The sequence below is a fragment of the Brachionichthys hirsutus genome, chromosome 13 (assembly GCF_040956055.1).
Source record: "Brachionichthys hirsutus isolate HB-005 chromosome 13, CSIRO-AGI_Bhir_v1, whole genome shotgun sequence".
Taxonomy (NCBI): Eukaryota; Metazoa; Chordata; class Actinopteri; order Lophiiformes; family Brachionichthyidae; genus Brachionichthys; species Brachionichthys hirsutus.
The window spans coordinates 2,225,851-2,242,038 of NC_090909.1; the positions used below are offsets into that span (position 1 = coordinate 2,225,851).

The following is a 16,188-nucleotide window of genomic DNA, read 5'->3' on the forward strand; positions in this document are numbered from 1 at the left end:
AAGCTCTTAAAAAATAGGGCATTTCAGACTTCTGCGATGCTTGCAGTTTTATTTCAATGTTATAAAAAGAGTATTAGAATACTCTCCTAATTACATAAACTACATAATTAAAAGTATTATTGTAACCTTGATAAATCTCGCCTGTGGTGACTTTTTCCGACATGGAGATTTAATAACAGGAAGGGGACGTAAATCAACCAATGGCTGCTGTTGGTGGGCGGGGTTTAAAGGCACGCTGTACGGAAACTCATCCGGAAGTTCCGCCCTCTCCCCCTGTCTCTGTCGGTCAAACCGATTTAGCTCGCCGAAAATCGGGAAAAAGAGCATTGACAACAGAATCTTCCAACAACTGAAGGTTAGAATTTAATGGAAGTAAAATTTATGTATTTTATCCACTGGTGGGAGCGTGCACACCTGCGTGTGTGCGCGTGCACGGTGAGGTAAAGACTCCGGTGTGGCCTTAAAGGATTATTCTAGCATTTTGAAAAGTCCACTCCAGCTTATAAAAGATAAAAGGCATTTTAGGCTCCTTTGTTTCTTTATATGACAAATGTGAAAATTGCAGTACAGTATATATATATATATTGCTTTATTTATATATTTAGTTTATACCGTTAAAACACTGATCTGCTCTCTCTGACTCTTCTCTCACTCCTTGGACGATGGAAATAAATACATTTTCACCTCTTCTTCATCCCCCCCCCAGGTGATGGAGGACCACAAGCCATGGGCCCTGTTCTCGGGTGTAGGCGAGAAGGGTTTCCTGGAAGACTTCGCTGACATCATCAGGCCACACTTCCACCTCATCAGCCTCGAGGAGTTCCTTCCGAAGCCCCACCTGCACGGTCCAAAGATCCAGGCCTTGTTTTTGTGGAACAATCGACCGAAAGTGGAGCCTTCGCTGCTTCGCTTGCTGCCCTCACTCAAGGTGATCGCCAACTCAGGAGTGGGCGTCGACCACCTGGACGTGCCGTACCTGGCCGGTCTTGGATTAAAGATGGCCAACACCCCCGACGTGGTGAGCGATGCCACCGCAGACATGGCGATGGGTCTGCTTCTGGCATCGGCACGATTGATCGTTGAAGGTGAGCCCGTTTGGGTAAATTTGAACTGTTTTTTTTATTTTGTTATCGAACACAAAATTAGTTAAAAGGGCTTTCTAACACCATCTACCTTAACTGGGTCCGTCCAGTTACAAAACCAAGACTCTTGTTTTTTTTGTCTGCATTGTAAGACCAATACTTTTTTTAATCGTAGGCCACCAATTGGCCGTGCACCCCGACCCCCCCCGTTGTGGAATAGACCTCTACGGAACTGAAGTCACAGGCGCCACTCTGGGGATTATTGGAATGGGAAGTATCGGTTACAAGATCGCTAAGAGGGCCAAAGGATTTGACATGAACATCCTGTACCACAACAGGAACAGAAGGTGCGATAAATATCTCCTCTCGTCTTCATATCGTCTTAAAAGCCAACGAAGTGAGTATCGCGCCAACGGAACTGTGAATAGCCCAGCTTCTTTCATCCGCCGTGGCGATAGGAGCGTCGAAGACGAGCAGGCGGTTGGAGCGAGTTACCGTGGCAACAAGGATGATCTGCTGAAGGAGTCTGACTTCGTCATGCTGGCGGTCGCCCTCACCCCTGAAACCACAGGCCTGATCGGCCACGGGGAGCTGACCGCCATGAAACCCACCGCCACCCTGATCAACGTCAGCAGAGGTGAGGACGCGGCCGTTTCCTGGCCTTCTCTGGCGGCTGTTCAAAGTGCTGCAGGCATAACTGTGAGGATCAAAACGCTTTCATTTCCCTGTCGCAGGTCCGGTTGTGGACCAGGATGCTTTGGTGGAAGCGCTGCAGTCGGGAACGATCCACGCAGCTGCGTTAGATGTGACTTACCCGGAACCTTTACCAAGGTCTCCACAGACTCTCCCCTTCTAAGAAAAGAATCAACTCGGAACGTTCTCTCAAAACCCGAAGAGAAGGAATAAAGTGATCCAAGTCGAGTAGTTAGCAGCGGACACAGTTAGCATGTTAGCAGGAACTCTCCGCTGACTCCATGCTGTTCTTCCCATGCAGGGATCATCCTCTCCTCAGCCTTCCTAATGCAGTGATCACCCCCCACCTTGGCACCAACACCCTCGCCACATCCAGGAGGATGGTGCAGGGGAGCGTAGAAAGCGCTCTGGCTGCCTTGAAAGGACGACCTATTCCCAACGAAGTCAAACCAGAATAACTCACTCCAGCCTCACAGGTCGGATGGACCCTCAAGCCTTTTCTTCTGTTCTTCTAGCTTCCTCATTATTCACTTAATCGTTCTCTTTTTTTTTTATATATATATAACATTTATGTATAGGGATTTTCACATTGTCTTAAGACGGTTACCCAACTTTTACCTCCATCCCGACTCTCCTGTCAGATTTGAACGACGCCGAATCCATTTATTTTTGTAGCAAGACATTTAAATGTTAAATTATTTTTACTCTTATTGTTAAGAAGATGCATAAACTGGTATTAAATATAAATGATTTATAGTTAAGATTAGCTACTACAGATCTAAACGTCTACTGTCGATGGTGGTCGTTTGTTAGATCTCTAACACATGAAATCTTTGCGCTGTTTAGCTCTACCGATAATATGCCTGATTACAAAAGAAAGAAATAAGATTTTTAACGATATAGCTGTTAATTAGACATATAGATTGTTGCACACGGGTTGTGAAAGTGCGCACGAGCTTAACTAAACGTCTTTTATAAAAAATAAATAAAAAGAAAGCGTTCCTTTGTCCTTTTCATTCAGGCGTTTTACAGAGCGTACTAAAACCGTCATCAAATGACTACGGAAGGTCCGCTCCGCCACACCGGGCACGAAAAACGAAAGCACCGGGAGAATCCCATCTCCAGTAATAGATTTTAATCCGCTTCTTTAGTGCCGTTGTGTTTGTGGTCGTGCTAGCTCACTTTGAACGACCGTCATGTTTTTCCCATCACAAAATTCGTCGCCATCTTTCAAAGATTTCACCCTCGTCATGGTGAGTGACGCGTCCGGATTTTTTTTGCAGAGGCAAACGCGCCCCTGCAGAAAATCTGTGTTGTTACCGGGGGGGGGGGGGGGGGGGGATATCGATCTCTAATCTGATCGTTTCCCTAAACATCCACTGTGTTTTTATGAACTGCAGTAGCTTGATTTAATAAACGCTCAGAGGTCCAGTAACCCCCGTCGCTGCGCCCCCTCTCTCTCATCAGCCAGCGGTGGCCGTGGGCAACGTGGGGCAGCTCGCCGCGGACCTCATCGTGTCCACGCTCGACATGAGCCGGGTGGGCTACATGCACACGGACTGCCTCGCCCCCATGGCTGGGAACAACCCGTACACCAGGCGCAAAGGGGACGCCGAGGAGCTGCACACCGCTGCAGAAGGTACCACGTGATCAGGGCTCGGGCTGACGTCATGACTTCTGTCGGTCTCTTTTGTAAAAAAAAAAAAAAAACCCTCCCGATCTTCTGTCATCAATAGTTTACACGGCAGCAGGACGGAAGTTGGCCGTTCTTCAAATCCGGGCACCGATTATTGAGGTGAAACTGCACAACGAGTGCCATTAAACATTTTGATTTTCATTAAAATATAACATTCTTCTTTATCCATATTTCTAGATTAGATCTAAAAAGTTCATCCGGCTGCTCCTGTCGTGGATCAAAACGAGCGGCTTCTCCAGGACAGTGGTCCTGTCCAGTAGCCACGCCCACCGGAGGGACGACCAACAGCTGCGCGGGTACCGTACCACGTGACTCCGGTCTTCGCTGCACTTCCGTGTTGCTTAAAAGCCCGGTCTGACGGAGCTTTTTACGTCCGGGTCAGCGCCCCTTTGAGGTACCTCGCGACCCCGTCCCTGCTGGGGGGGGCCGCCGACGCGCTGGAGGGGCTCGGCTGGAGGGACATGGAGCGAGTGACGGAGGCCGACGCGGAGCCACGCCTCTCCGTCCCCGGTGGGGGCATCACGAAAAGGCTCTTCACGGAAAGGTAATGATAATAATAATAATACGTTTTATTTATATAGCGCTTTTCTAGACACTCAGTCGCTTTACAGAGAGTACATGAGATAAAAAAAACAGCAAATGAATACAGACAATAAAATAGGAACATGAAAATAAATTAGGTAAAATATAAAAATCTAAAATTAGACATTAAAAGCAATGTCTAGGTAGAGAGAGAGAGAGAGAGAGAGAGATTCTTTCAATGGAGACTTTGAAGTCATTTTGTCCCCGTGCATACATCCAAAACAAGAACAGCAGTTTTTCATTAAAAAAAACACAAATGAGTTTTTCGAGAAACAACCACAGTGACTTTAACCGCTAACCCTCCCCTATAAAAATACACAATGATTGGGGGGGGGGGGGGGGGGGGAACATCTGGGAAATGACACGGCTTCGCCCACACGACCGGGGTCTTGACCTCAGCTTTGTCCTTCAGGATGACGCTCACCATGCAATAACACACAATACTAGCGTTACGCAGAGGAACAACGTTGCAACAATCCATGCGTCAGATGAGGAATTGAAGACGCTCTGTTTTCAATCACTTGATTTAAAAAAAAAAAGTAAAATTGAAAGAAAGTCCTTTATTTTTATGTGAAACCCATTCAAGCGTGTAGATAAACACAACGGTGTCGCTTTGGGGTCAGACATAACGGACGAGCTGTTCGTGTGACACAAACGTGAGATCGCCCTTTGTGTTATTACAACGTCTGATCGTCTCTTCCTTTTCCTTGCTCGCCGTGTTCAGCTGTGCCGAGGACCTGCCGCTGGCCGTGCTGCTGCGTTTCTGTTCGGAGGGCGACAACGTCCCGGACGCCTTCGCCCTCGCCAACCACCTCAACGACTGGCTCCGCCTGCTCGACGATCCGGTGAGTGGCGGCCATCGGAAAGTCAAATAACGTCCGGCTGCTTTTTATTTTAATCCTGGTTCCGTCGGATCCACTTTTCTTTAGAGCCTGAAGCAGAACACGTGGACGGCGCCGTCATCCTGGAGTCTTCTGTTCGGCAGCGGCGTCCCTCCGGCGCTGTTCTGATTCTCTTTTTATTGCCGAGCTAATAAAGCTCTGAAAATACAAAGTTATCATTGGCCCTCCTCACGATGACACTGAATACTTTGTTCTTGTAAATCTTGTATTATATTGCATCAAGACGTTAATCAGATCCAAATATTTCATGTACAGAAGCTGTCTTAAAAATCCGTGTTTAAAAACGCTTCCATTTTTTTCCCCCAAAATAAAGTTCTGTTCCAAGAATCCGGCGTGAATTCGTCTGAACCGATTAACGCTGATGGCGTGCTTCTCGCCGGGCCCCGCCTCCGCCTGCTTGACTGAAAGTGGTTGGCCGGGTTCCATTCTGGATTCCTGGTAGTCCCGCCTCCTTGAAATTTGATTCCTTCCTCCAGAACATTGACGCAGCTTCAACAACAAGGCTCCGCTCCGGTCCAAGTTCGGACTTTTTTGTCTTTGTGCCCACTTTCGTGTTTTTGCCGTCGCTTGGTAACGGTTAATAAACGTCCCGACAGCATTTCCAGAAAAGGTTGGGGAGAGTAAAAAAAAGTTCGGCTCTAAGATAGGAGAAAACAGGCATTTTCTGAAAGGGAAAATGCCTGCGTTCTCCCCTCAATCAGAAATACTGGCTAAATGAAGAGCTTGATGCCGTTTCCATTTAGTATCAACCCTGATTGAACTTTTATTTGGCAGAGATCAAGTTGAAGGTTAAGGCAGGTAACCAGAGAAGAGGTGTGGGTCGTGTAAACTAGATAAAACCAGATTTATTGGTAGTTGACACTAAGAGAAAAAGAAACTTAAGACAAAATTCATTTCAAAAAGGAGAACAAGTCATCAAATTTTACTTTTCCAGCATATTGAAATCTGTAACAAGCAAAAATATGTCCTTTTACAGTTTTAAAAAGTACGCTATGTACACGATGGAAACATTATGTGCCACTGGGTCTCCCACTCGAGAGCGTTTTCTTTGAACCAGCTCCAGATCACAGTGAAAAACTTCAAGTATTTGCTTATAAAAAATATAACTTTTTTTAATTATTTATTTACCCCAACCTGAACAAAAAGGTTTTTTTGTAAAAAATAGATCTCACGAACAGCGTTACAAATCACCGATGCATAGCCTCTATTAGCAGTTTCCATTTCTTAGACGTAAATAAGAGCAGAGCTGCAAAGAATGTCAAAGCAGAAGAACTCATTGCGACTCCAGAAGCAGGGCGTGGCCCGTGGGCGTGGCCCGTGGGCGAGGTCGAGGCGACCCGCGGATAAAATGCTGGTGTGTTGCTCTTTTCCTCTGGCGAGGAAGAGGAAGAGGAGCGCGCTGGTTGGGAGAGAGAGCCGGAGTTCCCTGCCGATCGATCGGTTGGCTGCGATGCCAGAGGTGTTTTGGTTTTCGTCGCCTGCAGGTGGAGCCGGTTAGCAGTCGCCGGTCTTCGCCCTGCCACAAGAAGGAAGGTTGAAACCCAAACGGGAACGTTTCGGCCGGAGAATCGGTGAAGCTGAAGCGCCGGCGCGACAAAGATCAACTTAAAACCGCCGTCTTGGGTTTAGGATTTCAAGCAGGAGTAGCGGCACGAGGATCATTGATCGGAACCCCCGAAGGGGGATTGATTAGCAATGCAAAAAAAAAATAACCCAAAGTTTAATAAGCGACAGGTCAAACCGGGTTATCAGTTATTGGAGAAGCTGATTAGATCCAATTTCAGACTCATTTCCGTGTCAACCACCGAAGACTCTGAACACAACGTTTTAGTTGATTAATCGTTTAGTCCATGAGCAGAAAATCAATCAGGAAGAGGTCATTGATGAAGTCAGACATCCCTGCGATGTGAACGTCGCCGGCGGGATCTTTGGTTCTCGGAAGCACATTTACGGGACGTTCCCTCGCTCCGATCTTAGCCCGATTTAGTGGCCGGCGTCGCGTTCGCCGTTTCCCTTCAACAGTTGACCGCAGCCACACGGCCAATTGTTGAACTGCCTGTTTCAGCCAATCACCAACGAGGGTCCTCGCCCCGAATCGGACCGTCCATTCTCGCGATGACGCGGATCCGAACCAACAAACTGAACGGGAACGCTGCCGGAAAGGCCCTTAAGAAAGCGTAAAAGACCCGACGGAGCCACGTCAGCGGAACCGGAGAAACACGCCACAAACAATTCACCCCCCCCCAAAAATGGTGCCGCTTTTAAACGATTGCAAAACGCCGTCGCGTTCCTGTGCACGGCGGTCGTTAGGGAAGCCGCGCCCCCGTTGCGTTTGTTGGTTGCGTCGCCGGTTTGACGAGAGACAGAAATACGCCACCGAATGTGAATCTGGGATGCCTGGTGTTAATTCACACGTTGCATTTCAGAGCAAAAAAAAAAAAAACACCCCCTAAACCACAAAGGTGCATTCACACACACACACACACACACACACACACACACACACACACACCCACACACCCACCATGCTAGTGCCACCAAAATTAACATAGCTCCAATCCAAAGGAGCGAAGCACCTCGTGAAGAACGCAGCAGACTGCCCACACACACACCTACATGTACAAGAGGGGGGGGGGCGCTTGTTTTAAAAGCGGCGGGTAAACTTTGTCCTCTAAATAGGCCCTCCTTGGATGTTGCTGTCGCAGAGGGGGGGGGGTGAAGACACACCGCCCCTGTCACGTGCAGCAAATGCAGCCCAAGCTGTCCAGAAAGAACCACAAACAGAGAGAGAGAGAGAGAGAGAGAGAGAGAGAGAGAGAGAGGCCCGATGACTGGAACAAGCCGACACATCACATGACAGAGCGAGGCTTCTGGGAAAGGACAGTCAAAGATATTACAAGAAAAATGTGCTTCATCAAGTCGGAGCCCCCCCCCCCCCCCCCCCCGAAAACAAACCCCGAGTCTTCCGTTCTGGAGACGCGATCCTTAAATAACAAACGAGCTGAACGCTAATCAGACGAAGCCTGCGTGAATGTTCGGGGGACGGAATCACCTTTTCCTCTTCTTCTCAGAGTCGTTTGACCTCCGCCTGCTCCGGGGCGCCCTGGCCGAGCCCGACTTGGAGATGCTGTCTTCTCTCCGCCGTTTGCTGTGTGAAAGGAAAAGGGGAAAGGATAAGGAAAAAGGAACGGGCCCCGTTCACCGAGCTTCGGCGTTTCACTCGTCCACAACTTTCTAGAACCGGCGTTAAACTGACTGCGCCGCGCTGCCCTCCAGCTCCTGCTCCCTGCAGGGAGGCGCGGCAGCCGGGCCGTCCTGCCGGTACTCTCCTCCCTCCTCCTCCTGCTCCTCCCCCTCCTCCTGGCTGCCGTTGCTCCGCTCCGTCGGACACCTGGACCGAGGCTGAGGTGAAGGGAGCAGCTCCGACGCCGGCTCCTGATCTTCCCTGGATAACTCTCGCCAGCGGTTCTAGCAAGGGGCGGAAAACAGCAAACAAATGAATTCATCGGCAACGCGTGCAAACATCTGGCGAGTGTGTGCATGCGTGTGTGTGTGTGTGTGTGTGTGTGTGTGTGTGTGTGTGTGTGCGTGCGTGCGTGCGCGGTACCTGCACGGAGGAGTCTCCGTTGATGTACTTGGCTCCTTCGAGGATCGCCAGGTAGGAGAAGCGCAACTGGTCGGGGGTCTGGATCAGGCCCATGCGGTACCTCCTCATGTCCAGCAGGATGCCCTTGATGTCCACCGACGAGGGGTCTTTCCTCTTGTCCATCTGGACAGGACGGGACAGGGAAATTAGGATTCCCCCCCCGCCCCCGATTTCTCAAGTGCGTTAAATGAAATCACGAGAAACACGAAAACGTTGGACGGCCGAACTAAAAACCTCCCGCAGGATTACGAAGGCGAGGCGTTACCAGAACCACGCAGGTGTCGACCAACGAAAACGTCCCCGAGCGTCCGATCCCGGCGCTGCAGTGCACGACAGCCGGGCCCTGGTCCGCCTCCAGCGCCCCCGATTCCCGCACTTTGAACAGGAAGTTGAGGAAGGACGCCGGAGATTCTGGGACACCGAAATCGGGCCAGGTGGTGTAATGGAAGTGGTCGATCTCTCTCTTCTCCCCCGTCTGTGGGGAGCAGCACAACCAGAGGCCTCCTGAACGCGTCTCTTTATTTACTGCAAACCCGCCGGATCGGATTTCTTCCGGTCCGTTTGGGGTTATTTCAGTTTCAGCCCGACGTCCCAGTTTAGAAAACACTTCCAACGGTTTCAGTTTCAATCCTCAAAATAAAAAACACTGAAGAGAAACGGCAAAACGTGTGTGCATTTAATGGAATTATTCTTCTCCATGCAGACCCATGTGTGTGTGTGTGTGTGTGTGTGTGTGTGGGGGGGGGGGTGTCTTGCACTGATGCCCCCGAACCATTTCCGTTTCCCTTTGGCACCTTTTACCGGAACCCTCCCTTTTGTGCCGAGTCATGCTTCGCTGCTTACGCTTATGTTCTGCAGCTGCAGCACTCGGGTGGTGTAGTAAGACTTGACGTTCTCCGACAACAGGGTGACCACGAAGCGCGTGTCTCTGAAGGCCGTCTCCTTCTCCTCGGCCGTGGGCCAGTACTGGGCGCACTTCTCCTGTCAGACGAGGGAAAAGGGCGACAAAGAAGGACACCAAATATACTTCAGGCACGTCGATTACGCCACGTTTCCTCTGCAGCGTCGGCGAGCCGGCCCAAATGAACGACTGGACGGGGGGGGGGGGGGGGGGAATCCCACGAGAAGTTGTGTAGTGTGTGTGTGCGTGTGCGTGTGCATGCAACAGGCGGACAATGTGAAGTCCGTTTAGTCATCGTCTGCTCACCGAGCCCTTCTCCATGACCCTGTTCAACATGATGACAGCTTTGGTCTTCTGCTCCCAGATCATGAGCCAGAAGTGGCCGCAGGTATTCCTGAGGGGGCCCTGTGGATGTCACACACACGCACACGCACACACACACACACACGGGAAACCCACAACTCAAAAGTAAAGTTCTTTGATTTGACCTTTTAGTGGCTAATTAAATTGGTTTTGCCTTTTTTTTTTTTTAAATCAGCTGATCTGTTATGTTGCTTGTGATGCGCCGACACACCACAGGATGGATGGTACCCCCCCCCCCACCGCACACACACATTGTGTTCGCTTTACTCCCCCTTCAGTGCGGGTAGAAACCCAATGTCCTAATTTATCAGACTTATGTTATTTGAAAGTATTTAAATTGTCCTTTTCTTCTCAAATACAGATTTAGATCCCACATTAATAGTCATCAAGAGAAAGTTCACCGAGGACGGACCCGGATGGGCGAAAGTGAAGAAGCGGCTTTTATGGTCATCGGCCGCTTTTACAGCCGAATGGTCCGTTACGCCGGAGACACTTGCCTGAGTTAATATGTAGCTTCTCTGCGCTTCTTCCACGACGACCAGGCTCGCGTTGATGTAGTCGTTCTCAGAGTCGTCCAGCTTCACTCGACTGTGATCGACTGAAAGGCGACAACAGAAGTTACGACAAACGAACGACACACACGCCCCGTGATTCAGCGTTGAGCGTTCTCCTACACGGGCTGACGTCTCTGTAGCGGTTCCTGTTGCGGTTCTCTGGGTTCTTCGCCACCTTGTAGGAGCGCTCCTGGGACTGGTTCCTGATTTCCTGGAGAACACAAACAAGATATAGGAGTTACGACAAATCACCAGACGCACAACAATCAGATTTTTTTTGGTTTGTTTACTCCACTATTACACGAGTTTGTAACGAGATCCTGCTAGCAGAGAAAGCAACAGCACCTGCTAGCCTAGTGCTAGGTGTAAAACCCAAGTGGACAGCCTTATGGAGCGGCTAATTACAGGTGAGTGCCACGCACATGCGCGAGCTTCTGACACGTATGACTACAGTCAACGCACGCTAGCATTTACGTGTCCGCACGCAAGTAGCTTGGAAAAGGAAGCGAAGCACGATAGCAATTAGCAGCATTAAATATCCGACACTTGACGAGTAGCCCCGCGCTGTTAAGCTAGCTAAATCAAACGCGCGCTTTAAGTAACTATTTGTAGCATTGCGCTAGCTATGCTAACAGACTTACTAGGTACAGCTTTTGCCACCGGCCCTCTGAGTCGACGTCATCAAACTCCTTGTCCATTTTCTCCGTGCCTGTGCCGGTCTATTTTAATCAAAGTGCGCGTTGCTAACTCGCCCGGCTATCTACCTCATTACTTTTTTTTTTTTTTTTTTCAGGCTACAGACTCTTTCGGTCTCCGAATTGTTAACTCCACTCCGGTAACAGGATCTCGCCAAATGTTTGTCCGTTATCCCCCTTGGCCAGTCCGACGTCTTACTGTGTGTAGACAATGTGCGCATGCGCCAAACGAGGTCCTCCCCCCCCCCCCCCGGAGCTGTCAAAAGCAGACGCAGCAAAGATATTCGGTGGATGAACGAGATCTCAAAGTCACAGCACTGTTTGACTACAAACATGTCGGTAGTCTTTTTTATTTAACTTAAACCCACTTGTGAGTATTTTTTTTTATGGGACTGCCATTGATGGGTTTTGTCAAAAGCATCGTTCTATAATTTTGATACAAGGAATAAATAAAATCCACGATAAAGGCTGTATAATTTCACAGTTACACCCTTTGATCTACAACATAACAAAACAGAGAAATATAAATATAATGCCGATTCTGGATCTGTGAGACTGATCACAGGCTAACAGGAGAAGTCAAAAACAGTATTTCTTGTGACGTAAATCTTGTAAAACCAAGACTGGTCTGCCTTGATGGCTCAGCAAACATTTAAAATGACTAGCATTTAATCTGTCTTCCGTTTTCTTCCATCGTCTTCCTATTTTGCTTTGTAGTTAGGATATTCGGAAACAGAAATGAGAAAAGGTCTCCTGAGACTTGCTACTTGATGAAATGCAGGACTTATATGTTTGTAAATTTGTAGTGCAGTGTAAATTATAAAAGAAATTCTGTTGATTTTTTTTTTGCTGTTGCCTTTTTTTTGGCTAGAACACAACGCACATAAATAACTAACAGTTGGTGGCCACATGGGGGCGGTAGTGAGTTTTCAGCGTTCATAAACTCTGGGTGGGACGGACAAGTGAAGTTAAAGACAGCTATAAGGAAGTTACGTTTTGATTGAGCAACGTGGCTTAAAAATAATAGCTCACTGCTGAAAATTAAATGAAAAAAAGCTTTATATTTAAGGTTTTACTTTTTGAAAGCTTATTTTTTAAACAGACTCTTAAGCAGAGTACGATGTTTTTCTTAGTGTTTATTGATATGACAATTTGTAATTGTCTTAAATTTATTGGTGAAGAATAACTGTTCCCCCCCCAAAAAAAATTTGCCCTTTTTATTTAAAAAGTACAATAAAAATCTGACTTACTGTGACGTTTAAGCCCGATGTGTGCCTTTTATTGTGAAAATCAAACGGAAGTACAAAGGTTTGCTCTAGCTAGCCTCGATAGCAATATTCAGAATCACTCGGGGAATGTACCTCGGTCGTCCTGACAAGTTTCGTGCAACGTTTCAGTGAAATGGACGCGGCTCCGTACACGCCTCTCTTTCGGTAAAGTGAGACAACCGGACAGATATCGGTGAGTAAATATAAAAATCACCATTTTAAACCTCAACTAGCTTCCGTGTGATCAGAACTTCCTCCTCTTCGAGCTTGTCGAGATGCTAGCAGTTTTTTTTTTTTTTTTTTAGCTTTGATAGCTTTAGAGTTTTCCTGCTTAAATTCTTGTTCGGTAAGAAAAGCCTCTGTCGGTACCCGTTAAAGTTTAAATACTTCAAATGTTCCTCATTAAGACAAATATATTGTGGTTTTAACTCTCTAGCGGTTGTGGAAACGTCGTTGTTTTGTGAGTCAGCAACTCTTCACACGATTAAAGTTTAGGCTCGCGCTTTCTGTTAGCCATGAGGCTAACGCTGGTTAGCCGGATGGAAAACATCAACAGAAAATTATCTCTCTCGTTCTGAGCGTGGAAAGACACGCATGGTGCCCCCCCCCCCCCCCCCCCATCAAAATTACTGTAGTTTCTGCCAGTAATTGTAAAAAATAAAAATTCAAATATACTCCGCTGTTTTTTGAGTAGTGAAATAAAGTATTCCTTTAACGTTCCCATTTCAAATTGTTTCCGTCCTCACAATCTAGGCCTCTGAAAGACGCGTACATGTTTTGTTTTAGTATGTAATAGTACAATATACTTGCATTAGATTACTGGAACGTGTACAAACAACTAGTTGCTTGTTTACGCTTAATCTTTGTATTGTATTAATAACTTATAAACCATATGACCTGAATATAATGTACTATTAGAGACGATGCTGGTTTGTTTTGTATTCGTATTGAAATACTGTATATTTTATCCTTTAAATTTGTACTCTCTACATACCATAAGTTATCATACATTTGCAATAATTTGGTTCCCCGTCAGCTGTTTGTGTTTTTATTTATAATTTTGCATTGATTTTAATTTTAAATTGTATTTACACCGTGTCTGAGTGTGATTGTGACTTTTAGTGAATTTGCAAATTATTTTCCAGTATTCTAAGTTCAGCTTTCTGTCAGTTATCCATTTTGCTTTAGTCACTTTATTTTGGCGATAAGAATTTTCAAAAGTGAAGTTACGTATGATTTTAGGATTGACAGTCAAGCAATATGTACTTTAGCTGGTTTCTCTTTAACTGCCAGAGATCACAGAAGGCTCTGCAAGCTGTCCTTTATTTTTAACTGTCATTCTCCTATTTTTACTCATGTCGAAGGTTTGAATATCTCTGCACTGGTGATGACTTGTTACGCATAGACATGGTTCATGGCCTAGTCAATGTAATGCCATCTGTCATCACTTTATAGCCAACAATGTTTTCCTGAATAGATAACAGGTTTCAGGGCACAGTCCGCCTGTAGCTACAGTGAGACGTTCAGGAAACGCACACAAAATGAATGGAAGATAGACATTGCGCTAATTTCCGTCAATTGCTCAACACTTTTTAACTCAAGTTTCACTTTCAGTATTTGTGAATTTGAAAGTGAAAGAAATTATTTATGCTTTTTGATTTTAACATTTTGGGGGCCCATGTGTTCGCTGAAATGACACCGCATCGTACACACAACCGTATTCCACGACGGATTTGACAAAAGAGGTCGTGTTTTTACCGTCCGTCGGTCTGTGTCTGTTAGCAGGACCGTTCAAAGAGAGCAGTGTGGCTTTTCACGACGCTGCGCAGAGGTTGGGTGCGGCTCAGCAAACAATCCGTTACTGGTGGGAAGGGGGATCAGAATTGATGTTCCTTGGCAGATGTTTGCTTTCTATCAAGTTTTTCTTACTTTACAGCCAATCGTTATGTCACGGGATGTAGCTGCTTTCAACTCGGTTTTTCACTGTGTGGCTGATATTATGGATGGAGTTACGTACTCGCCGGCGTTGGTTTGTCTGTTTGTCCGTCTGTTAGCAACATAACTCCTGGATTCTGGATCACTTTGAAACTTTCATGAACATTGCAGTCAATGGAGCTTCAACATTTGTTACTCAATATCTCGGTTGATTATTGACTGATGTTTATGGAATTTGAGACAGTCATGTAGGGTGGGGGCCCCTATCTCACCACCGATCATCTGGATCAATGATATACCTCAACTCTGATTCACTTGTACTTTTCTCTGGATAATTTGTTCTTATGTGAAAATGATTTTGAGACAAGAATGACACCCGTGAGCTGTCAGTAGTTTGGCACAAATATTTGCCCCCCCCCCCGGGCTGGTGAATGAGCTAGCAAATATTTGACCACTAACACATTAGTAAGATAATGGAAAAGGAATGGCGTATTTTGTTCCATTTGTTTCATCACATGGGACCAATAGTAAGACGTTTATAACGTCCTTTGGTCCTTCTTGTTGTTCTTGTTTACGTACATGTAAATCCAAAGTTTTTATTACTATGTGGACCCAGATAATTCTCCCAACTCATCTGGTATTGTAAGAGTCTTTTTTTATTTATTTTTCTGTAAGAGGGATGCTCTGATACTGTCTTTGTGTACTTGTACTCTGTATTTACTAGGCGGGTTTAGTTGTTTGTCTCATGCACGAGTACCTTTGTGCAGCAAGTTGGCATCCAGGGAAGCATCAACCACCTCAGGCCCGGATTTATGCTTCCAGAACAGAAATATATATATATATATATTTAACCCAATGACTGTATCCCGATTTGCGCCTTAGCTAGAAAGGTTCCTTGGCCTGTTTAGCAAATGGTGCTAAAATCAACCTCAGAGGCATTTTCTAGAGGAAACAGGACTGTCTCCTAACAATGGCTGCTGTCCCCACTCTGTTGAGCGTCGTATACGTCATTGGCTAACAGATAATAAGATAAATAGAGCGTCAGTAAGCGACAGAATTCTTTTTATATCCGTCTGACTGGGAGTTGGCCTGCATCTGAATGCTGGATAGTCTAACAATAACCTTTTTCCATTGTGAATTTGCTACAGAGGAATCTCTTCAGGGAACGTTACAGAAAAGTTGGAATTATTAACTCGGCTTCTATAGAAGTTGTGTTAAAAACTAAAAAAAAAAAAACTTTCAAGATTTTATAATCCAGTCAGAGCTTTTATGTCCTGAGGTATTGTCATGATCAGGAAGTCTGTCCTCGGCCTGGAATGTCACCGGAAATTAGTGTGCGCATTGAATGCATTTCCAGAAACGGAAGGTGATAATTAAATGTAAGATTTGTCTAGTATTTTCTTCAATGATTAATCTCCGAGTAATTTGCACAATCGATTGATCGTTTGGTTTATGAATCATCAGGAAACCCGCTTGGTGAAAATTCCTTGGTACCAAAAGATGTGGATGTTTTTCGTTGTTGTTGTTCGTTAAGCAAGTTTACGGCATCATTTCGGGAGACTGGAAAATCGTAATGAGCATTTTCACTACTTTGAAGTCTTTTATTAAGGGAATAAACGAATCAGTCAAAGAGCTTTAGACTGCAAACAAGTTCTTTAAATGAACTGGTGGGAGCTAGACGGAACACCATGCAGCCAATGTGCTGTCGCAAGCATTTAATGTATAATTACAGGTGATGGGAAGCTGGATTTTTATTGCAGCGCAGGATCCGACATGTCATTTATCCGTGGTCTGCCGGACCGTACGCTGGGGACCCGCTTTATTTCTATTTCCCCCCTCTAAGTCGACGTATTAGTTACAGCGAGACCTCC

The 16,188-nt window shown here is 46.3% G+C and overlaps 3 protein-coding genes across 3 annotated transcripts; 2 read left to right on the forward strand and 1 right to left on the reverse strand.

The window, feature by feature from the left end:
• Nucleotides 1-276: 276 nt before the first annotated feature.
• Nucleotides 277-2,768, forward strand: zgc:136493 (uncharacterized protein LOC692276 homolog). The gene is made up of 6 exons (XM_068747357.1): nt 277-355; nt 707-1,085; nt 1,258-1,429; nt 1,541-1,719; nt 1,817-1,913; nt 2,077-2,768. The coding sequence occupies exons 2-6, from the start codon at nt 710-712 to the stop codon at nt 2,231-2,233; spliced, it is 981 nt and encodes a 326-aa protein (XP_068603458.1). The 5' UTR covers nt 277-355; nt 707-709; the 3' UTR covers nt 2,234-2,768.
• A 93-nt stretch (nt 2,769-2,861) lies between these two features.
• On the forward strand, nt 2,862-5,281 carry psmg2 (proteasome (prosome, macropain) assembly chaperone 2). The gene is made up of 7 exons (XM_068747349.1): nt 2,862-3,028; nt 3,243-3,414; nt 3,512-3,570; nt 3,649-3,767; nt 3,854-4,015; nt 4,778-4,898; nt 4,983-5,281. The coding sequence occupies exons 1-7, from the start codon at nt 2,972-2,974 to the stop codon at nt 5,061-5,063; spliced, it is 771 nt and encodes a 256-aa protein (XP_068603450.1). The 5' UTR covers nt 2,862-2,971; the 3' UTR covers nt 5,064-5,281.
• A 413-nt stretch (nt 5,282-5,694) lies between these two features.
• On the reverse strand, nt 5,695-11,297 carry ptpn2b (protein tyrosine phosphatase non-receptor type 2b). Its single transcript, XM_068746952.1, has 10 exons — nt 11,061-11,297; nt 10,540-10,630; nt 10,363-10,463; nt 9,809-9,907; nt 9,445-9,582; nt 8,867-9,076; nt 8,563-8,724; nt 8,212-8,423; nt 8,008-8,103; nt 5,695-6,471 (listed from the first exon to the last, which is right to left on the reverse strand). The coding sequence occupies exons 1-10, from the start codon at nt 11,115-11,117 to the stop codon at nt 6,450-6,452; spliced, it is 1,188 nt and encodes a 395-aa protein (XP_068603053.1). The 5' UTR covers nt 11,118-11,297; the 3' UTR covers nt 5,695-6,449.
• Nucleotides 11,298-16,188: the final 4,891 nt, after the last annotated feature.

Bases quoted from the DNA above. Each gene is read 5' to 3' on its own strand.
- zgc:136493 (XM_068747357.1), top strand. From the start codon at position 710: ATGGAGGACCACAAGCCATGGGCCCTGTTCTCGGGTGTAGGCGAGAAG. The intron at 1,430-1,540 runs GTGCGATAAATA...CCGTGGCGATAG, and splicing joins TACCACAACAGGAACAGAAG to GAGCGTCGAAGACGAGCAGG. The intron at 1,720-1,816 runs GTGAGGACGCGG...TCCCTGTCGCAG, and splicing joins CCTGATCAACGTCAGCAGAG to GTCCGGTTGTGGACCAGGAT.
- psmg2 (XM_068747349.1), top strand. From the start codon at position 2,972: ATGTTTTTCCCATCACAAAATTCGTCGCCATCTTTCAAAGATTTCACC. The intron at 3,029-3,242 runs GTGAGTGACGCG...CTCTCTCATCAG, and splicing joins AAGATTTCACCCTCGTCATG to CCAGCGGTGGCCGTGGGCAA. The intron at 3,415-3,511 runs GTACCACGTGAT...TGTCATCAATAG, and splicing joins GCTGCACACCGCTGCAGAAG to TTTACACGGCAGCAGGACGG.
- ptpn2b (XM_068746952.1), bottom strand. From the start codon at position 11,117: ATGGACAAGGAGTTTGATGACGTCGACTCAGAGGGCCGGTGGCAAAAG. The intron at 8,725-8,866 runs GTAACGCCTCGC...CGTCCTGTCCAG, and splicing joins TCGACACCTGCGTGGTTCTG to ATGGACAAGAGGAAAGACCC. The intron at 6,472-8,007 runs GTGATTCCGTCC...TTCTTGTGGCAG, and splicing joins TCTGAGAAGAAGAGGAAAAG to GGCGAAGACCGGCGACTGCT.